The 27,147-nt window shown below is 42.8% G+C and overlaps 1 protein-coding gene across 12 annotated transcripts in view; it reads left to right on the plus strand.

The window, feature by feature from the left end:
* Positions 1 to 27,147, plus strand: part of FAM193A (family with sequence similarity 193 member A) — a 201,260-nt gene that overhangs the window by 120,859 nt on the left and 53,254 nt on the right. For 8 of the 12 annotated variants that reach the window (XM_078002878.1, XM_078002879.1, XM_028848244.2 and 5 more), the window contains 6 exons: positions 3,208 to 3,285; positions 4,955 to 5,067; positions 5,209 to 5,451; positions 8,257 to 8,410; positions 8,528 to 8,707; positions 18,149 to 18,400. In XM_078002878.1, coding sequence (XP_077859004.1) covers positions 3,208 to 3,285; positions 4,955 to 5,067; positions 5,209 to 5,451; positions 8,257 to 8,410; positions 8,528 to 8,707; positions 18,149 to 18,400 — 1,020 coding nt within the window. Of the gene's footprint in view, positions 1 to 473; positions 546 to 3,207; positions 3,286 to 4,954; positions 5,068 to 5,208; positions 5,452 to 8,256; positions 8,411 to 8,527; positions 8,708 to 18,148; positions 18,401 to 27,147 lie in introns of all 12 variants that reach the window. The other 4 variants (XM_078002877.1, XM_078002882.1, XM_028848241.2 and 1 more) reach the window with 3 other exon arrangements.

Genomic DNA, 27,147 nt, shown 5'->3' on the forward strand with positions numbered 1-27,147 from the left:
AGGAAGAGGTTTTAATTGATGTTATTTATCAAACAACTCTTAAGCTCTACACTAAGATTTTACAATAACTGCAGACATATACAGTGAAAAGGGAGAATTGGCACCCATATTGAATCTTCCCATCCAAGAATATGGTATGTCACTCTTTTTTAAGGTTTTAAAAAATATCTTGTATTATGGTTTTATAGTTTGTAAATCTTGACCCATTTTCTGCCTCCATAGTCTGTAGTTTGAGGGGCTACTATGCCCGGCATCTTGAGCGGGGAATGTGTGTTTAAAGCGTTCATGCTGGAAACTGGGAAAATGGAGATGCCCTGTGACCAGTTGTCTCGCCAGATGCGGGCATTAACTCCTGTAGTTTTTGAGTTGAGTCTTGAATCTGGGAGTCTAGGAAATCACAGTATCTTCTACAAATAATGATAGGTTTATCTCATCTTTTCCAGCATTTGTCCCCTTTTTTTGGCTTCCACTAGGACCTTCAGACCAGTGTGAATAAGAGCATTGATACTGGCACCCTTGTCCAGTCCTGGCTTCGAGGGGCTGCTGTGAGTGTTTCACCATGAAGTTTGATGCTTGCCATACAGACTTTTGATACTTTCTAGCAAATTAAAGAAGTTTACTTTTATTTCTAGTTTATTTAGGCTATCATTTAAAAAATAAAACAGGAAGATGTCAAAATTGGTGGTATGATTTTTCTTACATCAATTTCTATATGAATTAAGAGTTTAGGTTACCTAATTTTGACACATTCTTGCATTCCTGGGATGAAACGCTAGTAGATCATGATATGTCATTCTTTATTCCATTATTAAATTTGTTAGCTGATATTTGATTTAGGACGTGTGTGCGCCTGTGTGTGTGTGTATGTGTATTTGGACAGCTATATAAAATTATTTTTAGAGACAGGGTTTCACACTGCTGGCCAGGCTGGAGTGCAATGACAAGATATTAGTTCTCTGCAGCTTCGAACCCCTGGGCTCAAGCTATCCTCCCACTTCAGCCTCCTGAGTAGCTGGGACCATAGGCACGTGCCAGTGTGCCAGCTAAATTTTGGCTTGGCGCAGTGGCTCACACCTGTAATTCCAGCACTTTGGGAGGCCAAAGCAGAAGGATTGCTTGAGCCCAGGAGTTTGAGACCAACCTGGGCAACATAGGGAGAACCCCATCTCTACAAGGAAAAAAAAAAAATTAGTCAGGTGTGGTGGTGTGTGCCTGTGGTCCTAGCTACTTGGGAGGCTGAGGTTGGAGGATCACAGGCCCAGGAGGTTGAGGCTACAGTAAGTTGTGATCACACCACTGTAGTCCAGCCTAAGCGACAGAGTGAGAGACTTTGTCTCAAAGATAATTTTATTTACAAACAAATGAAATTTTTTGTAGCGGTGGGGGTCTTACCTTATTATCTAGACTGTTCTCAAATTCCTGGCCTCAAGTGATCCTCCCACCTTGGCCTACCAAAGCGCTGGGATTACAGGTGTGAGCCACTGCATCCAGCTAGGACTTTTATATCTATATTCTGAGGTATAATTGAGTTGTCTTGGTCTTTGAGGTCTTACTTGTTTTGTATAAAGGTTGTGCTAGCTTCATAGAATGCATTGAGAAACTCTCTGCGTTTTTGCAGTTTTCGGGAATAGTTTAAATTTTCTGTCCCATAAAGGATTTGATAGAACCTACCGTAAAACTTTGGGGCCTAATTCATTTTTACAGGGAAGAATAACAAGAACTATAGATCTTGTCTGCCTTTTTCATGTATATCACATTTATTAGTCTATCTCAAGTTTCCTTCTATGTCGAGTCAGTTTTACAAATGGAATTTGGCTCAAGAAGTTATCCACATCATTTAGTAAAGGGTTGTAAGCTCACACCTGAAGGGCTAGGGAAAGTCACAGAAATGGATGATATGGGGTAGAGCAGCCCCAGAGTTCCTGTGGTGCTCATGGCCATCACCACCCTCACCTTAGAAAGTGCCCTCAGTTGGGATAGGCCCTGGTGGAGCGTGGGGCATGGGTAGTGAAGGCCACACCTGGGTGTGCGTGCATGTGTTCTCCTGTTCTCTGTTAGGGGCAGTCCAGCAGTCTTCACAGGGCCACCAGAGCCGCCGAGTTGTCAAGAGAAGCCAGAAATCTGGATTATTAGGTGAAATCTTGAAAATTTTTTTAAAAAGGCATTGTGCAAGTGGGACAAAACAGCCCATGAGCCCCTTGTTTGCAACTCTTCTTTAGATACTGCAAAGTATCAACTTAAAAAGATACTTTGTCTCATAGTTTAAAAAACAGCCTTCTGGCCAGGGAGTGCAGTGGCTCATGCTTGTAATCCCAGTACTTCGGGAGGCCGAGGCAGGTGGATCACTTGAGGCCAGGAGTTCAAGACCAGCCTCGCCAACATGGTGAAACACCGTCTCTAGTAAAAATAGAAAAACGAGCTGGGCGTGGTGGTGGGCGCCTGTAATCCCAGCTACTCAGGAGGCTAAAGCACAAGAATCGCTTGAACCCGGGAGGCACAGGTTGCATTGAGCCGAGATTGCACCACTGCACTCCAGCTTGGGTGATAAAGCGAAACTCAGTCTCAAAAAACAAAACAAAACAGTCTTCATACGTACCCATATCCTTTCTCAATCCTGGTTTTTTTTTTTTTTTTTTTTTTGTGTTACCTTTTTCCCCCTTTTTCAGCCTTGGCAGAAGTTTACAGAACCGACTTTTGGTTTTATTAATCACATTTGCTTCTCTGTGTTCTCAGTAATGTCTCTTTTTGCCTTTAATTCCTTCCTACTTCGTTAGTTTTGCTTTGCTTTGCTTCTTGAGTCTCATATGCCTGTTAATAGCTCTTCCTTTCCTGTAGTCTGAGCTCTTCGTGTGGCAGGACCAAGTTGCCATCATCTTGCTTATTTCTAACACATTCAGGGCACATAATGGGCATTCAGTAAATAGTGAATGTTCATCCACTGTATTGACAGATTTAGTCAGAATATCTTAATTTCTTTTTTTAATGTTTATTCATCTCTTTCATGTGAGAAAAGTACTTGTGATGACTGAGTAAAACAAAGAAATACCTGTTAACATATTTGTAGTATTGTATCTTTATTGTTTGCAGATGATGTTTCTCATATATATATCATTTTAAGAAAATCTCCTCGTGAAAGTGTCTTGTATAATTGTCACAGGTATTAAGGTTTTTCTTTTTTTTTTCTTTTTTTTTACATCCTCTTACTAGATGACAATGAAAACCAAGCAGCGCATGTTAACAGAAGACTGGGAGCTTTTTAAACAAAGAAGATTCATTGAAGAACAGGTAAGCTTGTCAATAAGAGAGGCAATTAAAGGAAGTAGAAATCTGTCCTGACAGCAAATGACTTCTCTGCACGTTGATGTGCTCCGTTAGAACAGCATTGGAGGACCACATTGGCATGTGCTGCCAGCATTAAAAACTGTTCAAGATGGTGTTTTTAATCTCAAGATAAACTAATTTTGTTCACCTATTTCCTTATTTTCCACATACGCCTCAAGAAAAACCCATGTGTATTGAGTGGCCCCTCTATCCCACAGCAGCCCTGGGTATTTTGCAAAGGATATTACCTGAGTCCCCACAGTCCCTTATGAGGCAGGTGGTGTCATCTGCAGTTTACATACGAAGGAGGGTGATAGGGTGAGGTTAAGGATGTCGCCTGATGTCCCAGAGCTGGGATGGGGGCCCAGTATCCCCAGACAGAGTGCTCAAACCTCCACACAGTGCCAGGCGCAGTGCCTTCAACATGGCAGCTGGGAGATCTGGACTCTCCCTTCCTCAACTTCCTGGCAGTGCCTCCTCCAGGCAGGTTTGTGCTCCACCTTTGCTGGTACTGTTTGGCAGAGCTTGCTAGCAACATCCTGCATCTGGTCTTGGGGCCCTTGGCTTCATCTGGAAACTTGGCTTCCTCTGATCTCCCATCCACATGTCACACCGACTCTCTTCCTGTTCTCTGCCACTTGTCTCCATCTCCTTTACAAACTCCAACTTCATTGGCCTTTCTGCAAATATTGGTGGTTCCCTGGCCTTGACCCCATGCCTGTCTCCACAGTTACATGCTTGTGGTCTCCTCTGGGCACCACAGGTATACAGATGGCACCAGTGTTTTGGCATGCTCACCTCTTCCCTTTCCCCATTCTGCATGTGTCCTGTGCTTTTGTTGTTGTTTTGAGACAAAGTCTCACTCTGTCACCCAGGCTGAAGTGCAGTGGCGTGAATTTGGCTCACTGCAACCTCTGCCTCCCAGGTTCAAACGATTATTGTGCCTCAGCCTCCCAAGTAGCTAGGATTACAGGTGCCAGCCACCACGCCTGGCTAATTTTTGTATTTTTAGTAGAGATGGGATTTCACTATGTTGGCCAGACTGGTCTCAAACTCCTGACCTCAGGTGATCCGCCTGCCTCTGCCTCCCAAAGTGCTGGGATTACAGGCGTGAGCCACCTTGCCTGGTCATCCTGTCCTTTTGAGTGGCCCTTCCAGCTGCCACCTGTCCCATTGCCAGAGTGGGTCCAGAGTTCTTCTTTGAAATGCAGATGCTCACCTTGTCTATTGGAAGTTGAGACTCCATTTCGTCAATAGCTCCCAGGCCTACCCCTTGCCCTCCACGTACCAGTTTTCATTCCTACAGCTCTGTTCTCAGTACCTTGCAAATACCAAGCACATGGCAGACAGGGTAAAGGCCGGGTGTCTGCAGCAGGTGTCTGCTCTGAGGGCGCACTGCAGCATGTTTGCTGAAGACAAAAGCGATTAGGGTTTCCTGGTACCTGAGCCCTTTGTGGCTCAGCCCCCTGCTTGCTACCACCTCCAGGTCTGCTGCCCCTCTGTTCCTGGTCCTGTCCCGCTGAGGAAACAGTGTCTGTGAACATGATACATGTTAGCAGAATTACTGAAAAATAATGAGCCATGTCTTGGGGAAGGGTCTTGCAAGATTAAAGCATTTTAAAATTTCCTCTAGTTAACCAATAAGAAAGCAGTTACTGGCGAGAACAACTTCACGGACACCATGAGGCACATGTTGTCGTCCCGGCTGAGCATGCCCGACTGCCCCAACTGCAACTACAGGAGAAGGTAAGCCTGGATTGTGGTGCTGGCGCGGCGGGCCTGTGAGACCTTCACTGGGCTGAGCAGAGGCCCAGAACCGACCCTTAGAGAGCGTGGTCTAGTCTTCTGCATTGGCTGGCTTGGTAACTGTCCTTAATTCCTGATCAGATGTGCTTGCGATGACTGCAGCCTTTCACACATCCTCACGTGTGGTATCATGGACCCCCCCGTCACTGACGACATCCACATTCACCAGCTCCCACTTCAGGTGGATCCTGCTCCCGACTATCTTGCTGAGAGGAGCCCACCCAGCGTGTCGTCTGCAAGCTCGGGGTCGGGCTCCAGCTCTCCCATCACAATTCAGCAGCATCCCAGGCTCATTCTCACAGACAGTGGCTCAGCACCAACTTTGTAAGTTGTGGCTTTGTAATAAAGTTTCAGAAATTTAAGTTGTCCAGTAATGAGAAACACATACAATAATGTCCACGGAAGTATGGACATCATTATTGTGCTTTTCGTGACAAGGGACCCTGGGGTTTTTAAAGCAACTTTTAAAACATGAAATCAGTAAACCCAAACTTTTAACACTGTTTATCTGAAAATAAAAATGGTAAATTAACAAAGGCCAGTAAAGAAAAAACATGTGCCGGGCGCGGTGGCTCAAGCCTGTAATCCCAGCACTTTGGGAGGCCGAGACGGGCGGATCACGAGGTCAGGAGATCGAGACCATCCTGGCTAACACGGTGAAACCCCGTCTCTACTAAAAAATACAAAAAACTAGCCGGGCGCGGTGGCGGCACCTGTAGTCCCAGCTACTTGGGAGGCTGAGGCAGGAGAATGGCGTAAACCCGGGAGGCGGAGCTTGCAGTGAGCTGAGATCCGGCCACTGCACTCCAGCCCGGGCGACAGAGCGAGACTCCGTCTCAAAAAGAAAAAAAAAAAAAAAAAAAAGAGAAAACATGTTAGTATGCAGAGAAGAAGTGTCTCTAATTCTGGCTTCACATCTCCTCATTCTGAAGGGTGACCAGTCTGCCATCTGTCCTGTCTCACTGTCAGCCCAGCACTCATGCTTATTTCACGTCTTGCTAAGCCTCAGGTGATCGCTTTAGCAAAAGCAGTTAAAGGTTTCTGTTTCTCATGTTCCCGCATGATGAGAAGTGCATTTTGTATTAGCGAGGTGACTGTGCAGCTGTCACCAATTCACATTGTAGTTGGCCAGTCCCAGATTTCTTCAGAGTTGTGACCCTTTCATTTGGGGAGGCTTCACGTGCTGATTTCCAAAAGGGTTGTGCATGAACGTATGTAGTTGCTAAAGTCAGCTCGGGTTTATTTTACATGTGTCGTAGAGCACACAGGCATCATGTTCCCTGTGGCGGTGTGCAGTGGGACAGATTGTTGTTCCTGACCTTGGCCGTGTAGCGTTTCTGGGATTTCTCTGACCAGCTGACTTGTGTTCATTCCCTCCGTCTCGATTTCTCATGGTGACTGGCGTTTTCCTTCAGTCTTTCCATTTTCAATTTGGGCTTGTTCTCAGACAAAATAATTCTTAAAGGACTGGTCTAAACTGACTGACTCTCTTCGTACAAAGATTGCAGCTGCTGTTTATTGCCTTAGAGACACTGTGTTCTCTCCAGGGCACAAGAGTGTTGACATTTTTGCAGCTGGCTGTTATCCAACTTCTTACTGAAACATAAAAATTAAACATATATAGCCTAATGAAAATTTAAGATGGAAAATTTCGTCCCTGTTCATTTGTCACAGCTGCTGATGTCAGTTATGGTCTCTTGTGCCACACGTGGTAGTGGAAGAAATTGGCTGTGGGAGCCTTTCTCCTTGGGCCGGAACTGCCCATCACCAGTTACCAGGAGGCTAGGTTCTCAGGGCATCTGGGCCTTCAGCAGCTTGTGATCAGTGTCTTCCAGACGTAAACTATGATTTGAAAATCTCCATTGTTATCTTTTGGTTTATATTGTCTCTTTCTTGGTGCCTTTTCTAAGTTGGTTAAAAAGAACAATGTGATTGTAGTCACTGTACCACAGTACTTCTTGGACCTTATGGGTTGGATCTTTATGGAACTAGGGCTGGTGAAGCCTCCTGCCATCACATGGAGCAGATGGCTGAGTTACTTCACTAGAACCTCAGTTTTCTCATCTGTAAATGGTGCTGGTGGTCATCCTCAGGAGTGTGTGTGAGCACTGGCCCAGGCAGTGTCCCAGGTGCAGTGGGCCTGCCGGAAGCCCTAGGACTCTGCACCTTGTGGGTGCTGTTTGTACTTCCCTCTGGTGAGCTCCAGACTCTAGCACGTTACTTGTAATGTGTTGAAAAGACACCTGAATTTGGTAGTCCTGGACACTCTTCACTCATTGTAGGAAGTGAGATCACAGCGAGTTCCCACGGTTTTGCCTTCTGGAGGTTGCTGTGTGCCCAGGCTGAAGATGGACTCAGTGCATGTTTTTGTGGACCTTGGAGCATCTGTTTGCACTGAGTTTGAATGTGCCAGTTCTTTTAATGCACCAGAAGATTATACATCTTAAGTAGTCTCTGTAGGCTAAAGCCTTGAAATCTGTTTAAAATTAATTTCAGTAAATTTTTCATTTGCCTGTTGCTTAGATGTCTTGCTAAAGCTGATGTTTAATTATGATCATTAGTGACCAGGCCATGACTGACCTTAAAGCAAAAAAAAAATAGTCTTCTGTTACATAAGTGCCTTTAAAGTTTTGTTCAACTATTTCTGAAAATTTCAGCCCTAAGTTGAAAAAGCAAACACTAAACAGCTAAGGTTAAAAAAGCAAACACTAAACACCTAAGGTTGCCATCTGTACCCCTAAATTGTGTTGGCTTGGGAGTAGCAGAGAGACTAGTTTTATACTAGCACTCTTCAGGTCAAATGGAAACGTTATGTCAATCAGTCTGGTTAAATTTTTGTAGTTTCCTTGATATTTCTACTTTCGGAGGTTTTTTTGTTTGTTTTTTGTTCTTCCAGATGTTACATTGTGTTATGTTAATGTTAATTAACATTAGCAAATGTTAATCTTCCAAGCATTTTTGTCATGTTCAGGTTACTAAGACATGTTAGTAGCATGAATGATACTTAACTGATACTCTTTGTAAATGAAAGCAGTGATCTGTCCAGGAAATATCTGTGCTTAGTGACTGGTTTACTCACCGTCCTTCACAATTGGATGACCTCACAGTGCCCATCTCTGCTTGTGTCAGTTGTAGTGATGATGAAGATGTTGCACCATTGTCAGCCAAATTTGCTGATATTTATCCATTGAGTAATTATGATGATACTGAGGTGGTGGCCAACATGAATGGAATCCACAGCGAATTGAATGGTGGCGGGGAAAACATGGCCCTGAAGGATGAGGTATGGACATGGCTTCTTCGTAGCAGCAATAAATGACATAAAATGATGGTCTGACATTTTAATTTTTTATATTACTCTGTTTTGAAAAGTGCAAATTACAAACGATTGTCTTTAAAGTCTCCTCAGATAAGCAGTACCAGTAGTAGTTCCTCAGAAGCTGATGATGAAGAAGCAGACGGCGAGAGTAGTGGGGAGCCCCCAGGGGTCCCGAAGGAAGATGGAGTGCTGAGAAGCAGGAGTCCCAGGACAGAGGAGAGCAAAGCAGACAGTCCACCCCCATCCTACCCAACACAGCAGGTAGGACTTTGCTTTCTGTTTTGCCAAGTATCTCTTTCTGTGTATATTTTTTCTAAACGTTAACATTACTGAATACAAAATTATTCTGTTTCCCATAATTTCTGAAGGTTAGAACTGAAGAGAATCAAGGCATACTTACAATCTCCATTTGAATCTTGTTTTTCTTGCTCAAATATCAATCTGGATTTCGCAACACCCCATAGCAGCTCTATGGAGGCCTTTTTTGTCTGTATAGAAGTAAAGAGAGGAGTTAAAAAAAATAGTGGAGTATTAAAATTTCAGGAAAGATTTGTTTTTCCTATTCATTATCTGTTTTTCTGTTAGCCAAAGGTGAGGGTACCTTATTAGCCTTTTTTCTCAGAATTTCATAAATAGATGCTTAACCAGTTTTTTAAAATCCTGATAAAGGCTGGGCACAGTGGCTCACGCCTGTAATCCCAGCACTTTGGGAGGCCAAGGTGGGTGGATCACTTGAGGCCAGGAATCCAAGACCAGCCTGGCCAACGTGGCAAAACCCTGTCTCTACTAAAAATACAAAAATTAGCTGGGCATGGTGGTGGGCACCTGTAATCCCAGCTACTTGGGAGGCTGAGGCACGAGAATTGCTTGAACCCGGGAGGCAGAGGTTGCAGTGAGCCAGGATTGTGCCCCTGCACTTCAGCCTGGGCGACAAAGCAAGACTCTGTTTAAAAAATAATAATAATAATACAATAATAATAAGCAGTTTTTAATGAAAGAACAAATGAAGGTCAAAGTGCTTGACTGATTTATTAGGTAATATAAATGTAACACTCAGATGGTAAAGGTGATGTTGAAAGGTCTATCTGGAAAGTCTGACCACATCTCCTTACCAGTTTTTTCTTCTATGTGTAATGTTTTTGATGTCTTATCCAAGAAAACTTTGCCTAACACAACACTGTTTTCTTTTAGAAGATTTATAATTTTAGTTCTTAGATTCTATGGTCCATTTGACTCAACATTTGCTTATTGTGAGGTGAGGGTATAATTCACCTTTTCAGCATAGGTAGAGATCCAGTTGTCTCTGTACTGTTTTGTCAGAAGTACCCTATTGAATTGCCTTGGCCATTTATTGAAAATGAATGGACTATAAATGTAAGAGTTTATATTTGGACGTTCTGTTCTGTTCATTTGATCTCTGTGTCGGTCCTTACACCTGTAGTGCATTTGACAACTACTTTATGGTAAGTTTAGGAAAATGGGATAGGGTCTGCCCTCCAGCTAGGTACACCTTTTTCTCTCTTTCTTTTTTTCCTTTGAGACGGAGTCTTCCTCTGTCACCCAGGCTGGAGTGCAGTGGCGCGATCTTGGCTCACTGAAACCTCTGCCTCCCAGGTTCAAGCAGTTCTTCTGCCTCAGCCTCCCGAGTACCTGGGACTACAGGTGCACACCACCACGCCCGGCTAATTTTTTGTATTTTTAGTAGAGACGGGGTTTCACTATACTGGCCAGGCTGGTCTCAAACTCCTGACCTCGTGATCCGCCCGCCTTGGCCTCCCAGAGTGCTAGGATTACAGGCGTGAGCCACTGCACCTGGCTGGTATACCTTTTTCAAAATCGTTTATGCTGCTGAAAGTTCTTTGCATTCCCATATAAATTTTAGGATCTACTTGTCAACTTCTACAAAAAGCCTCCTTGGATCTTGATAGGGATTGCATTGAATTCTTAAATATATATTTAGAATTCTCTAGTGAAATCCTCTGGATGTGGTTGTGGTCTTTTATTTGTGGGATGATATAGATCAGTTTAGGGAGAATGGAATCCTGACAAAATTGAATCTTTTAATCTATGAATATGCTTTTTCTTTCCATTTATTTAAGTCATCTTTAATTTTTCTCAGCAGTTCTAAAAAATTTCCAGTCTTTGTGTCTGGAATATGTAAGTATTATGTGTTTTCATTCACAGTAAAAGGTATTTTCTAATTTTGATTTCCAACTGACCGTTGGTAATACATAGAAATACAATTGGTTTTTTTATATTGGTCTTGTGTTCTGCAGCTTTACTAAACTTGTTTATTCTAGTAAGGTTGGTTTTTTGTTGTTGTTTTTTTGATAGATTACTTTGGATTTTCTATATACAAGATCATGTTGTCTGCAAATAAAGTTTTAGTTCTTCCTTTCCAATCTGGATGCAATGTTTTTAATTTCTCTTCCCTTCCCCTTCCCCTTCCTTTTCCCTTTCCCTTTCCCTTTCCCTTTTCTTTCTTTTCTTTCTTCTTTTTAAGAAACAGAATCTCGCCGGGCGCGGTGGCTCACGCCTGTAATCCCAGCACTTTGGGAGGCCGAGGCAGGCGGATCACAAAGTCAGGAGATCGAGACCATCCTGCCTAATACAGTGAAACTCCGCCTCTACTAAAAATACAAAAAATTAGCCGGGCGTGGTGGCGGGCGCCTGTACTCCAAGCTACTTGGGAGGCTGATGCAAGAGAATGGCGTGAACCCGGGAGGCGGAGCTTGCAGTGAGCCGAGATGGCGCCACTGCACTCCAGCCTGGGCAACAGAGCAAGACTCCGTCTCAAAAAAAAAAAGAAACAGAATCTCATGGCCGGGCGCGGTGGCTCACGCCTGTAATCCCAGCACTTTGGGAGGCCGAGGCGGGCGGATCACAAGGTCAGGAGATCGAGACCACGGTGAAACCCCGTCTCTACTAAAAATACAAAAAATTAGCCGGGCGCGGTTGTGGGCGCCTGTAGTCCCAGCTACTCGGGAGGCTGAGGCAGGAGAATGGCGTGAACCCGGGAGGCGGAGCTTGCAGTGAGCCGAGATCGCGCCACTGCACTCCAGCCTGGGCTGGGCGACAGAGTGAGACTCCGTCTCAAAAAAAAAAAAAAAAAAAAAAAAAAGAATCTCACCCTGTCACCCAGGCTGGAGTGCACTGCTGCAATCATGGCTCACTGCAGCGTCAAATAGCTGAGCTCGAGCAGTCTTGCTCCCTCAGCCTCCCGAGTAGCTAGGACTACAGGTGTATTACAACTACAGGCATGTGCCACCATGTCCAGCTTAAAAAAAAAAATTTTTTTTTTGTAGAGATAGGGTCTCACTATGTTGCCCAGGCTGGTCTTGAACTTCTGTCCTCAAGCGATCCTCCCATCTCAGCCTCCCAAAGCTTTAGGATTATCGGTGTGAGGCACCACACCCAGCCTGGATGCTTTTACTTTCTCTTTTTTTTTTTTTTTTTTTTTTTGAGATGGAGTGGCGCTCTGTCGCCCAGGCTGGGCTGCAGTGGGGCTCTCTCAGCTCACTGCAAGCTCTGGCTCCTGGGTTCATGCCATTCTCCTGACTCAGCCTCCTGAGTGCTTTTAATTTCTCACTCTTGCCTTTTTGAGCTAGCTGGAAACTTAGTACAGAATAGAAATGTTGCAAGCAGACATCTTTGCCTTGTTCCCAGTCTTAGGGGAAAAGCATTTAATCTTTGACTACTCTTTAAATGTGATATCAGGTGCAGGTTTTTCATAGATGCCCTTTGGGTTGAGGAAATTCTATTCTACTCCTAATTTCTTGAGTTTTTTCATGATTTGAATATTGAATTGTATTGAATTATATTGAATATTGAATTGTTTGATTTTTCAAATGTCTTTTCTGCATATATTGCAATCCTGTGGTTTTTGTTTTTTATTTTGTTACCGTGGTGTGTCACATCAGTTGATTTAAGGATATTAAATCAACCTGTGGTCCTTGGGATAAATCCCACCTGGTGGTGGTATATAATCCTTTTCATATGTTCCTGAGTTGGTTTACTAATACTTTGTTAGGATTTTTGCATCTGTGATATTAATAAAATATATTGGTCTGTAGTTTCCTATCTCTGTGCTGTCTTTGTCTGACTTTGGTATCAGAGTAATACTGGCTTCATAGGATGACTTAGGAAATGTTTTTTTCACCTGTTTTCTGAAGGAGTTTAAGGTTGAGCGTTCTTAAATATTTGATAGAATTCACCAGCAAAATCCTATAGGCCTGGTCTCTTTTTGTGGGAAGATCTGTAATTACTAATTCAAGTTTCATGTGCTTGGAATAGGTCATTTCCAATTCTCTATTTCTTATTTGAGTGAATTTCAGTAATTTTTGTCTTTGTAGGAATTCATTTATGTTGTCTAATTTGTTGGCATAAAGTTACTCTATTCTGTTGTAATCCTTTTTAATTCTGCAGTGCCTGCAGTGATGTTAATTCTTGATTTTGGTAATTTTATCTTCCTTTTAATGGCTTCAGTCACTTGGGCTAAAGATTTGTCAATTTCTCTGTTTTCTTTTCTGTGTTGTTGGTTTCCATTCTGAAATTCATTATTTCTTTCTATGTTCTTTGGGTTCGGCTTGCTCTTCCTTTTCTAGTTTGTTGAAACAAAAGCTTAGATTGCTGATTTTAGAGCTTCCAAATTTATTGAGACTTGTATATGGCCTAACATATGGTTTACCTAGGCCGTGTTCTATGTGTACTTGAAAATAATTTATATTTTGCTCTTGTTGTGTGGAGTGTTCAGTAAATGAAAGTTTGATCAAGTTGGTTGATGGCATTGTTCAAGTCTTCTCTATTGTCTTGGTCTGTTCAGGCTGCCGTATGAGGACAGTAATCCCATTCCTGAGAGTAGAGCCTTCCAAAGTCCTTATCACCTAATACCAGCACTTTGGAGGTTAGGCTATCAACATAGGAATTGTGGAGGGGCACAGATACTCAGTTCATAGTATATATTCTTACTGATTATCTGTCTGGTGGTTTTATCGGTTACTGAGAGAGGCATATTAAAGCCTTCAAGTTGAACTGTTGGATTATTTCCTTCTCCTTTCAGTTCTTCCTGGGTTTGGTTCATGCATTTGGGGGTGATGTTATTGAATTATTGTGATAGCTCCCCTGGTGTATTGCCCCTTTTATCATTATAAAATGTTTGTCTACTAGTGTTGCTTAAAGTCCATTTTATTTGTTAATATAGCCACTCCACCTTCTTGGGTTACTGTGTACATGTTGTATTTTTCCATCCTTTTACTTTCAGTTTCTTTGCATCTTTGGATCTAAAATTTGTCTAACATCTTTTAGTTGGGCCTTGCGTTTTTATCCTGTGTATGTCAATATCTGCCTTTTAAAATATTAAACAAAATTTTTAGTGTACCATTTTAATTCTTTTGTTGATTATTTTTTTAATTTTCTTAGCGGCTGCTGTAGGGTTACAGTATGCATCTCTTGTGAATGTTGGTGTAAAAAATAAAAAGAAACAAAAATTAAAATACAACATGTGTCTCTTTTTTTCTTAGAGACAGGGTCTTGCTCTGTTACACAGGCTGTAATGTGGTGGCATCGTCAAAGCTCACTGCAGCCTCAAACTGCTGGGCTCAAGCAGTCTTCCTGCCTCAGCCTCCTTAGTAAGCTGGGACTATAGGCGTGTGCCACCATGACCGGCTAATTTTTTTAATTTTAGTAGAGACAGGGTCTCCCTGTGTTGCCCAAGCTTGTCTCAAACTGCTGACCTCCAGTGATTCTCCCGTCAGGAACTCCCAAAGTGCTAAGATTACACTTAACCACTGTACCCGGCCACAATATGCATCTTTTTTTTTGTTTTTTGATACAGAGTCTTGCTCTGTCACCCAGGCTGGAGTGCAGTGGTGCAGTCTTCGCTCACTGCAACCTCTGCTTCCCGGATTCAAGCAATTCTCCTGCGTCAGCCTCCCAAGTAGCTGGGATTACAGATGTGGATCACCACACCCCGCTAATTTTTGTATTTTTAGTAGAGACAGTGTTTTGCCACGTTGGCCAGGCTGGTCTCAATCTGGCCTCAAATGATCCGCCTACCTCAGCCTCCCAAAGTGCTGGGATTACAGGTGTGAGCCACCGTGCCTGGCCACAGTATGCATCGTAATTTATCACAGTCTACTCCAGGTTACTACTGACTTAATTCCAGTAAAATATACAAACTTTTCTCCACAGTAGCTCCATTTCCTTCTTCCTCCTTTGTGCTATTATTGTCCTATATATGATTACATTTGTATATGTTATAAATCAATAATATGTTTAAATTACTGCTTTATACAGTTTTATAATTTCTAGAGCAAATGAAAGAGAAAAATACATTTATATAGTGCCGGCCGGCTGGCTGACCTGCCTGCCTTCCTTCCCTCCTTCCTTCCTTCCTTCCTTCTTTTCTTTCTTTTTGTTTTTGTTTTTGTTTTTGTTTTGTTTTGAGACAGTCACACTCTGTTGCCCAGGTTAGAGTTCAGTGGCACGATCTTGGCTCACTTCAACCTTCGCCTCCCAGGTTCAAGCAGTTCTCCTGCCTCAGCCACCCGAGTAGCTGGGATCACAGGCAAGCACCATGGCACCTGGCTAATTTTTGTATTTTTGGTAAAGATGACATTTTGCCATGTTGACCAGGCTGGTCTCAAACTCCTGGCTTCAGGTGACCTACCCGCCTTGGCCTACCAAAGTGCTGGGATTATAGGCGTGAGCTACCACGCCTGGCCTGTATTTATACAGTATTTTCTATTTGCTAGCTGGCTAGTCATTTCTGGCATTCTTCATTTTAAATTCTGCCGAATTTAAGTTACCATCTTGTTTTTACCTTCCTTTAATATGTCTTACAGGACTAGTTTGCTTGCAGTTAATTCTCTGTCTTTTTGTATAAATGTCTTTATTTGGCCTTCATTTTAAAAAATAGACCGGGTACAGGGGTGGCTCACGCCCAGCACTTTGGGAGGCTGAGGCGAGTGGATCACCTGAGGTCAGGAGTTCGAGACTACCTGGCCAACATGGTGAAACCCTATCTCTTCTAAAAATACAAAAATTAGCCAGGCATGCTATCATGTGCCTGTAATCCCAGCTACTTGGGAGGCTGAGGCAAGAGAATTACTTGAACCCAGGAGGCAGAGGTTGCAGCGAGACAAGATCGCGCCATTGTACTGCAGCCTGGGCGAGAAGTGAGACTCCGTCTCAAAAATAAATAAATAAATAAATAAATAAATAAATAATAGAGTGGTTGTTTTTAGGAGTAGCTTTAGATTCACAACAAAGTTGAGTGAAAGGTACAGAGATATCCTATACTCAGTGTCCCTACACAGAGCCTTCCCCACTATCAAATTCTACACCAGAGTGTTACTTTTGTTACAGTCATCAGGTGTCAGACTGTTAGAACAGTCAATTCTCTTGGCAGCCTGGCTTTCTCAAGAAGGTGTTTTAGTAGGGTCTGGGGTCATCCTAGGGACTTGGCCTTGGGCTGCAGGAAGCCTTAGGTGGTCATTGTGTGCCAGAGTTCTGCAGCTCTCAGTATCTCTTTGTTTTTATCCATCTTAAGGTTCACTGAGCTTGGATCTGTAGATCAGTGTTTCTCATCACATTTGGGGAGTGGAATGTCCGGGTGTTATTATTTCCTTCGGGGCTGGGTTCTGCCTGTGCTGGAGTGGTTCACTGCTCTCCACGGGCCTCTGAGCATCTGCATACTTTCCCCTTGTCTCTTCTCTCTGTTGTTAGATCAGTTCCATTGCTCTTCTTCAAGTTCACAGATGATTTTTCTGCTTTTAAGTTTGCTTTTGAGCCCCTTTAGTGAAATTTTGGTTTAGCTATTGTACTCTTCACCTATAGAATTTATAGTTTACTGTTTTTTTGTTTCTCTTTTTTTATGGTAATTCCCTACATGTTGAATCTTTATTTTCATATTTTCCTTTAATTCTCTGAACATGTTATAACAGCTACTTTGACATCTTTGTGTGCTAATTTAATATCTGAACCCACACCTGTTAACCGTTTGACTATTTACTTCCTGCTTATTGGTCACATAACTTTTTTTTCCAGACAAGGTCTTGCTCTGTCACCCAGGCTGAAGTGCAGTGGCATGATTACAGCTCACTGGAGCCTCGAGCCTCGACCTCCTGGGCTCAAACAGTCCTCCCACCTCAGCACCCCAAGTAGCTGGGACTACAAGCACACACCACCATGCCTGGATAGTTTTTGTACTTTTTGTAGAGATAGGATTTTGCCATATTGCCCAGTCTGGTCTTGAACGCGTGGGCTCAAGTAATCTGCCCACTTCTGCCTCCCAGAGTGTTGGGATTACAGGCATGAGCCACTGCGCCCAGCCTAGGTCATACTTTTATCTTTGCTTGTCTCATAATTTTTTGTTGAAAACTGGACATTTTAAATAATGTAATGACTTTGCATTATCATTTTTTCCTTTGAGGGTCTTTTGTTGTCTTTTGTTTGTTTCTTTGTTTTTGTTATTTCCTGCACTTCAGTTGCAGGATCTGTATCTCCCACATTATGTGGCTATGGATATCTCAGCTCACATCTTCTCTTCTGCTTTTTAGCTTGGCTTCGAGAGGTCTGCCCTTTGTCCACCTGGCTGACTGGCCAGCTGATGATTTGGGCGGGTGTTGCCCATGCACCTTGAATCCACAGGGTCTCCACTGTTGGTTGAGGCATTGTCAGCTGTGGGGTGAATGCGCTCAGCGCTCAGCCAGTTCTCAAGCCCTTGTTGGCGCCTTCCTCCAGCCCCTGAGGTGTCCTCAGTGCATGCTCTCCCGGTCAGCCGGCGAGTTGTGGACAGTTTAAGAAGCCCTTCTGTGGCGCTCTCATTTCCAGGTTCTCCCTGTTAGATTTCTGTCTCCTCTGCCACTCACCCCAACTGGGACCTCAGTCTCACGGGAACAGAGCTGCAGGCTTCCCTATTTATTCCCTGCTGAGTTCACTGCTTTTACCGCTTCACCCTCTGCCTGACCAGGCTGCTGTTTTTGGCAACAGGGTTGGTTTGCACTGGCATCCCTGTAGTCACAGAACTCCTGTGCCCGATGCAGACTGAGTCAGGGGCGGAGTACAGGTGCAGGAAATGGAAAGGGTCCCAGACAAGAAAGTCTGGCAACTTGCTGTTCTTCCCTGAAGTTCTAGCTGATTTACATGAATAGATGTGTCTCAGTATTTTCCTTGGGCTGATTTCCAGAGCCTCAGAATGGTTGCCTTTGACAATTGTGTTCAGTTTTACATTTGCCCTGAGGGAAAGGAGCCACTGACCTCTTCACGCCACCATATCCATAACCGGAAGTCACATCTCTGCTTTGTTTTGGAGAATCTGTGTGTAACCATTTAGAAGCAGTGTGAGCCCAGTGGAGCACGGCCATCCCCTCTCTACTCTGTCGTCTTCACCAGTTCCCTTGTCCCTGTTCACACGTGGGAAGTGAAATTTTCTGCATTAGGCATAGGATGCAGAACCAGTGGCTCTACCCAAGTCTGCCTGTGGAATGAGGTGCACCTTTCCTCTCTGTGCAGCTTCTTCAGTCCCAGTCTCTTGGGGTCCCTCCTTTTCCTTGCATGGAAGGCCCTGGTCAACTCAGGGTGTCAGGAAAAGCCCACTTACCTTTGTATTTGCTTTGTAACTACTTGGCAGAATGTGACTGACTTTAATTCATACCATTTATTGTTTCACTAAATAGGTTTTTTTTTTTTCTTTCCTCTTAGGCTGAACAAGCTCCAAACACTTGTGAATGTCATGTTTGTAAACAAGAAGCTTCTGGACTGACACCATCTGCAATGACAGCCGGAGCCCTTCCTCCTGGCCATCAGTTCATGAGCCCAGAGAAGCCCACACACCCTGCACTGCACCTTTACCCTCACATCCATGGACACGTGCCTTTGCACACTGTTCCACACCTGCCACGCCCCCTTATCCACCCCACCTTGTATGCAACGCCCCCCTTCACACACAGTAAGGTAAGTCAGGGCAAAAAGGGTCTGAAAGCTCACTCTTCCCTGAGATCTTGCAGAAGTATGTAGTCAAACAAACAGAAATCTATGAATTAGCAACTTGCGTAGGATAGCATCTGCTCTCAGTAGGAAGGTCTGCAAGGGTTTCCTTTCACCATAATCTCTTAAGCCCTGTAATTTTGAACCTTTACAGTTGTAACAATCATTAAAAACAACTGTGAAGATCATAGTCCTTTTATTCAGAATTAAATAGAACAGAAGGATTTTTCAGGTGATACTTCTAACAGGTTAAACCTAGGGAATACTTCCACAGAAGACCAGTTATCTGCTTGTGATCTTCCAGGGCTTGCTCTTTTTCTTAACGTGATAGGTAAAATAATGTGAATGTAACATGAGTCCTCTAACACTGGCTGGACTCCACAGGGTCTAAAATGACTATGCTTCTTTAGCATTTAGAAATACACAAGCCTAAATAAAGGAGGAGCCCTAAGCGTGATGCCACAGAAAATTATAACGCCCTGCAGGTTATGGAGCACTGGGGAGGGGAGGGTACAGACAGGAGAAGCTGCCAGAAACCCAGTGTGAAGAGCCCATTCAGGAAGTGGAGTGAGGATCTAGAAATAAGTTGATTTTTATGCATTTCTTCTAAGAGAACCTCATGTGTTTACTTAGTATCTTAGCCGTTACAGCGAAATTTTTAGGCTGGTTTCATTCTTTGGACCTTAGATAGCTTTTCCTCTCTAGTTATTTTGAGCTTACCTTTACTAGAATGACTCACTGTAATTCTGATTGTTTTCTTTTTTTTCTTTGTACCAGTTATTCTTGTCCAAAGGTAGCTCTGATCAATCAAAAATATAATTTATTTCAAACTCTAATTTATTATTTAAAACAATGATTTTAAGCTGCAACAGAAAGGGAGGAGGACATGACATGGAATGATTTTTTCCAAACACGTGTGTTTTCTCCCCTCCAGGGGTCACTGTGAAGTGGGGTACATGTAGCCCATAAGTGAGCTTTGTTGTCTGTTTGCTAGGGAGAGGCGCAGGTGGAAGATTAACAGACACAGGTTTAGAATAGAGTGTAATAAGTTTGTCACATCTATTGTAATTACTTGACACAACCATCCAAATTCATGCTTAAATTTTGTTAGATTGAATATTGCTCAGTTTGAACATTTAATGATGTCTTAATAATAGAATGCTTTTTAATAGCATTTTTCAGGTATATAGTCAGAACTAGGCTATCTTCATGGCCCGCCTGGTTTGTAGCCTGATTTTCTCTGGGTGTATGTGTAAAGTTAGGAAGTTTTTCACTCCTTGCTATTGCCTGAATAGAGGTCTGTTACCTAGTTCCAAGAAAAGATAATATTCTGTTATATATTTTTACGGGTGGAAGCTATTCAAGAATTAGTTCCTAAAAATACTCAAGTAAAATAGTAAAATTGATTATTACTAAAGACTGTGGGGCCCCTTTGGTTAAAAATTGATTATTTTTCCCTGGCTTTTGGCCTTTTCTCAGGAAATTAGAGATCTATATATGGGTAAAAGAAGAAAAACATTTTAGGAGCATCATTTGTATCTATTATTTGTTCTTTTGATACCTGTTAAACTGTAATCATATAGAAAGATTAGAATAGAAAAGCAAATATGGATAGAAAAGCAATTATGGAGGTCAAGCCATATGCGGTAGAAGTCGTATAGAAATTTAGAAATTTATAACTAAATGTTATTTCTACCACTTTTGTCAACTGAAGACTATTCACTGATTCATTTAAAATATGTTATGTGGTGGCCATTATTATGTGGAAACATAAGATACAATTATCAAAATATTTCATTTGCATCTGGTATGAAAATGTTCATTACTATAAACAAACTTGAATTGTCACTTACCAGGTCTTACAAGATTAGTTTGTGTTATTTGACTTAGTTTGACTTAGTTGGATGCTGTGACCACATCTGTGCCTAAATGCATAATGCATTAGCAGCCCTGAAGGGGTCTCCTGGTCCACCAGCGAGTTGTGGACAGCTTAAGAAGCAAATGAGCTGTATCAGAATAGCACAGATTTCAGTGACATTGGAGGATGTTTCAGAAAGCAAACGAGCTGTATCAGAATAGCATGCATTTCAGTGATATTGGAGGAAGTTTCTTAGAGATAATCAACAGGAGGATTATTGGGTAAGAAGTTCTGAATGTAGGGAGGCAGAAGGTGGGTGCTTAACGTGGAGGGGGCCTTGTGTGCTTCTGACCTGCCACTGTGTCTGCCATCACTTTTGCATTGTTGAGGCCTTGGGGAGTTCCTGCTGTGCTGCAGTCACAGTTGTTGCCTTTTAAGACGTTATGTCATTGTAGTTGTAATTCTTTTAATTCATATTTTTGGCATTGTGGGTAAATATTTAGTACCTAAAATGTTTAGCATGAGTACTATGAAAAATTTATTTTCTGGCCAGTTGTAGTGGCTCACGCCTGTAATCCCAGCGCTTTGGGAGGCTGAGGTGAGAGGATTGCTTGAGCCTGGGAGCTCAAGACCAGGGCAACATAGTCCTGTCTCTACAAAAAAAAAAAAAAAAAAAAAAAAAAATTCTTGAAATTAGAAAGACTTGAAGACTAATTTCTATTTTGAAGTGTCTTCATACCAGTGACATATTGAATTTATATATTGAGTATAAGTTATTTGAAAGTTCAAAGTAATTGCTGAGAAAAATACAGTAATGAAATACTACATAAAATAAAAACTGTAAGTGCCAGAGCATTTAATTTCCAAATATTTGGGGATCTCCCAACTATCTTTTTGTTACTGATTTCTACTTTAATTCCATTGTGATCTGAAAGCATACAGTGTATAATTTCTGTTTTTTTGAGTTTATTAAGGTATGTTTTATGGCCCAGAACATGGTCTGTCTTGGTGAATGTTCTATGTGAGCTTCAGAGGAATGTGTTCTGCCGTTGTTGGGTGAAGTGGTCTTCAGATGTTCGTTATGTCCAATTGATTGATGGTGCTCTTGAGTTCTGTCAGTCAGCAACTATGTTCTGACTGATTTTCTGTCTGCTGGATCTGTTCATTCTGATTGATGGCTCTTGAAGACTTCCATTGTAATAATGGATTCATCGGTTTCTCCTTGCACAGTTCTATCAGGTTTTGCCCTACAAAGTTTGATTCTTTGTTATTAGCAGCACACACATTGAGGATTGTTATGTCTTCTAGGAGAATTGACCCTTTATCATTATGTAATGCTCCTCATTACCACTGGTAACTTCTCTTGCTCTGAAGTCTGCTCTGCCTGAAATTAATATAGCTCCTCCAGCTTTCTTTTGGTTAGTGTTAGCATGGTATATCTTCCTTCATTGCTTTACTTTTTGAAAAGATTTATTATAGTAACATATGCATAATATAAAATTTACAATCTTAACCATTTTTAAGTGTAGAATTCAGTGGTCCGTCTCCATAACTCTTTTCATCTTGTAAAACTGGAGGTTTTTACCCACTAAACAATAACTCCACTTTCCCCCAACCCTGGGCATCGATCATTCTACTTTATGTCTTTATGATTGTGACTATTCTAAGTACCTCATGTACATAGAATTGTACAGTATTTCTCTTTTTGTGACTGGCTTATTTCATTTCACTTCGCATATTGCAGAATCTCCTTCCTTTTTAAGGCTAAACAATACTCATCATATGGCTGTACCCTATTTTGCATCTCCATCAGTGAACACTTGAGTTGTTTCCATACAGTAGCTACTATGAGCAGTGCTGCTGCAAACATGAGTGTGCAAATATTTCAGGACCCTGCTTGCAGTTGTTTGGGGTGTGTACCCAGAAGTGGAATTTATAGATCGTATGGTAATTGTAGTTGTAAGTTTTGGAGGAACTGCCACCGTTTCCTACAGTGGCTGCACCATTTTACATTCCCACCAACAGTGCACAAGGGTTTCAGTTTCTCCACATCCTCATTATCACTTGTTATTTTCAGTTTTGCTTTTTTAATAGTAACCATCCTCATGGATGTAAGGTGGTACCACATTGTAGGGCTTTTTTTCTTGTGTAAATGACCATAGACACATCGTAGTTTTGATTTGCGTTTCCTTAGTGTTTAGTGATGTTGGCATCTTTTCATGTGCTCACTGACTGTTCGTGTATCTTCTTTGGAGAAACGTCTGTTCAAGTCCTTTGCTCATGTGTGGATCAGGTTTGTTATTGCTGTTGCATTTTAGTTGTCTCTGTATTCCGGATATTCGTCCGTTATCAGATAGATGATTTGCAAGCATTTTCTCCCATTCTGTGGCTTGACTTTTGACTCTGTTGATAGTGTCTGTTGATGCACAGCGGTTAACAGTTTTTGATGCAGTACGATTTGTCTGTTCTTTGTTGCCCGTGCCTTTGGCGTTACATCCAGTAAATCATTGCCAAATCCAATGTTGTGAAGCTTTTGCCCTCTGTTTTCTTCGAAGAGTTTTGTTCTTTGCTTACATTTAGGTCAGTAATCCATTTTTTAGTTCATTTTAAAATATGGTGTTAGGTAAGGGTGCAACTTCATTCTTTTGCATGTGGATATTCAGTTGTCCCAGTACCATTTGTTAAAAAGACTGCCCTTTCCCTATTGAAGGATCTTGCCATCCTTGTCAAAAATCGTTTGACCATATATCTGAAGTTTCATTTTTGGGCTTTCTGTTCTGTTCCATTGGTCTGTATGTCATGCTGATACCACATTGTTTTGATTGCTATATCTTTGCAGTAAGTTTTGAAATCAGGAAGTGTGAGTCCTGAGTCCACCAGGTTTGGTGGTTTTTGTTTTTTGTTTTTTGTTTTTTGTGTAAAGATCGTTTGGGTTGGCCGAGCGCAGTGGCTCACACCTGTAATCCCAGCACTTTGGGAGGCCAAGGCGGACAGATCACGAGGTCAGGAGATCGAGACCACCCTGGCTAATACAGTGAAACCCCATCTCTACTAAAAATACAAAAACTTAGCCGAGCGTGGTGGCGCATGCTGCAGTCCCAGTTACTCGGGAGGCTGAGGCAGGAGACTGGCGTGAACCCGGGAGGCGGAGCTTGCAGTGAGCCGAGATCACGCCACTGCACTCCAGCCTGGGCAACAAGAGGGAAACTCTGTCTCAAAAAAAAAAAAAAAAAAAAAAAAAGATTGTTTGGCTTATTCAGGATCCTAAGAGATTCTATATGAATTTAGGATGGATTTTCTATTTCTTCAAGATACATCATTGGGATTTTGATAGGGGGTGTGTTGAATCTGTAGATCACTTTGGGTAGTGTGTACACTCTAACAGTATTGTCTTCTAATCAATGAATATGGTATGTGTTTTCAATTTTTTTTTTTTTTAATTTCTTACAGCAATGTTTTGTAGTGTTTGTTTGAGACAGTCTCCCTCTGTTACCCAGGCTGGAATGCAGTGGCATGATCCCGGCTCACTGCAACCTCCACCTCCTGGGTTCAAGCAGTTCTCCTGCCTCAGCCTCCTGTACAGGCGTGTGCCACCATGCCCGGCTAATTTTTTGTATTTTAATAGAGATGGGGTTTCACCGTGTTAGCCAGGATGGTCTAGACTCCTGACCTCATGATCCGCCCGCCTTGGTCTCCCAAAGTGCTGGGATTACAGGCGTGAGGCACTGCGCCTGGCCTGTTTTGTCAGTTTTTTAATTTTTATTTTATTTTATTTTTTTTGAGACAGTCTCGGTCTGTTGCCCAGGCTGGAGTCCAGTGGCGCCTCCTCGGCTCACTACAAACTCTGCCTCCCGGGTTCAAGCCATTCTCCTGCCTCAGCCTCCCGAGTAGCTGGGACTACAGGCGCCCGCCACCACGCTTGGCAAATTTTTTTGTATTTTTAGTAGAGACGGGGCTTCACTGTGTTAGCCAGGATGGTCTATATCTCCTGACCTCGTGATCTGCCCACCTCGGCCTCCCAAAGTGCTGGGATTACAGGCGTGAGCAACCGTGCCCGGCCTGTAGTTTTTATGGTACAACTCTTTCACTTCTTTGGTTAATTCCTGTTGGTGTTTTGTTTTGGTTTGGTGTTTTTTTGAGACAGAATCTCACTCTGTCGCCTACACTGGAGTGCAGTGGCATGATCTTGGCTCACTGCACCCTCCACCACCCAGGTTCAAGTGATTCTCCTGTGTCAGCCTCTGGAGTAGCAGTGATTACAGGCACGCGCCTCCATGCCTGGCTAATTGGCTAATTGGCTAACGCCTGGCTAATGCTGGGATTACAGGCATGAGCCACTGTGCCCAGCCCTAAATTATTATTTTTGATGCTTTTTGAATGGAATTGTTTTCATAATTTCCTTTTCTGACTGACCATTGTTAGTGTATAGACAAGCAGCTGATTTTCGAGTGTTGATTTTGTATCTTCCTACTTTGCTGAATTCATCTATTCTAAGAGACTTTTTTTGTGGAATCTTTAGAGTTTTCTACATGTAAAATCATACCATCTACAAAGAGAGATAATTTTACTTCTTCCTTTCCAGTTTAGATGCCTTTTATTTTTCTTGCCTATTTGCTCTGGCTGAAATTTCTAATACTATGTTGAATAGAAGTGGTGAAAGCAGGCATCCTTGCCTTGTTCCTGTTACTTAAGGAAAAGCTTTCATTTGTTCACCATTGTTTGCTGTGGGTTTTTCATATATGGCTTTTATTATGTTTTGGTAGTTTTCTTTCTATTCCTAGTTTGTTGGGTATTTTTGTTATGAAAGGGTGTTGAGGCCGGGCGCGGTGGCTCACGCCTGTAATCCCAGCACTTTGGGAGGTCAAGGCGGGCGGATCACGAGGTCAGGAGATCGAGACCATCCTGGCTAACACGGTGAAACCCCGTCTCTACTAAAAATACAAAAAAATTTGCAGGGCGTGGTGGGGGGCGCCTGTAGTCCCAGCTATGCGGGAGGCTGAGGCAGGAGAATGGCCTGAACCTGGGAGGCGGAGCTTGCAGTGAGCCGAGATCGCGCCACTGCACTCCAGCCTGGGCGACAGAGCAAGACTTCATTTCGAAAAATAATAATAATAAAAGGGTGTTGAATTTTGTCACATGCTTTTTCTGCACCAGGTTTGATGATCTTTGGCGTTTTCCAGTCTGTTAATGTGGCATGTTAACATTGATTACTATTTATACATTGAATCATCCTTGCATTCTGGGAATAACTCCCACGTGGTCATGGTGTATGAATCTTTTAATATGCTGCTGAATTCAGTTTGCTAGTATTTTGTTGAGGATGTTTGCATGAATGTTCATAAGCGATACTCATTTGTAGTTTTTTTTGTTTGTTTTGTTTTTGAGACAGAGTTTCGCTCATTACCCAGGCTGGAGTACAATGATGCGATCTTGGCTCGCTGCAACCTCCGCCTCCCAGGTTCATGCAATTCTCCTGCCTCAGCCTCCCGAGTAGCTAGGATTACAGGCATGCGCCACCAGGCCTGGCTGATTTTGTATTTTTAGTAGAGACGGGGTTTCTCCATGTTGGTCAGCTGATCTGGTACTCCCAATCTCGATCCGCCACCTTGCCCTTCCCAAGTGCTGGGATTACAGGCTTGAGTTGCTGCGCCCGGCCCTGTAGTTTTTCTTACAGTGTCTTTGGCTTTGGTATGGGGATATGCTCAGGACACGAGTTAGAAAGTGCTCACTTCTCTTCAGTTTTTTGGAAACTTTGAGAAAGATTGATATTAATTCTTTAAATGTTTGGTAGAATTGACCAGTGAAGCATCAGGTCTGTGGCTTTTCTTTATTGGGTGATTTTTTTTTTTTTTTGAGACGGTGTTTTGCTCTGTCACCCAGGCTGGAGTGCAGTGGCACAATCTCCACTCACTGCTACCTCCGCCTCTCAGATTCAAGCGATTCCCTAGCCTCAGCCTCCAAAGTAGCTGGAACTACAGGCACTTGCCACCACACCCAGCTAATTTTTGTATTTTTAGTAGAGACAGGATTTTGCCATGTTGACCAGGTTGGTCTCAAACTCCTGACCTCAGGTGATCCACCTACCTCGGCCTCCCAAAGTGCTGGGATTATAGGCATGAGCCACTGCGCCCAGCCTATTGGGTGATTTTTGATTACCAGTTCAATCGCTTTACTAGTTATAGCTCTGTTCAGACTTTTCTATTTCTTTATAATTTCGTCTTGATAAGTTTTGTGTTTCTAAAATTTTTTTCATTTCATCTGTTTTATCCAGTGTGTTAGTGTACAGTTGTTCATAATACTTTCTTTTTCTTTGAAACAGCGTCTCACTCTGTCACCCAGACCAGGAGTACAGTGGTATGATCATAGCTCATTGCAGCCTCAAACTTTTGGGCTCAAGCATTCCTCCTGCCTCAGCCTCGCAATAGCTGGGACTACAGGCATGTGCCACCACTCCCAGCTAATTTTTTTTTTATTGTTTTGGACTCTACCAAAGAGAAGACAGGGTCTCACTATGTTGCCATCTGGACTGAAACTCCTGGGCTAAAGCAGTCCTCCCACCTCAGCCTACCAAAGTGCTGGGCTTATAGGCGTGAGTTACCAAGCCCAGCCAATACTTACTTTTTTTTTTTTTTTGAGATGGAGTCTCTCTCTGTCGCCCAGGCTGGAGTGCAACGGCACCATCTTGGCTCACTGCAAGCTCCGCCTCCCGGGTTCATGCCATTTTCCTGCCTCAGGACTACAGGCACCCGCCACCATGCCTGGCTAATTTTTTTGTATTTTTAGTAAAGACAGGGTTTCACCATGTTAGCCAGGATGGTCTCGATCTGCTGACCTCGTCATCCGCCCACCTCACAAA

Source organism: Macaca mulatta, chromosome 5 (genome assembly GCF_049350105.2).
Source record: "Macaca mulatta isolate MMU2019108-1 chromosome 5, T2T-MMU8v2.0, whole genome shotgun sequence".
Lineage (NCBI taxonomy): Eukaryota > Metazoa > Chordata > Mammalia > Primates > Cercopithecidae > Macaca > Macaca mulatta.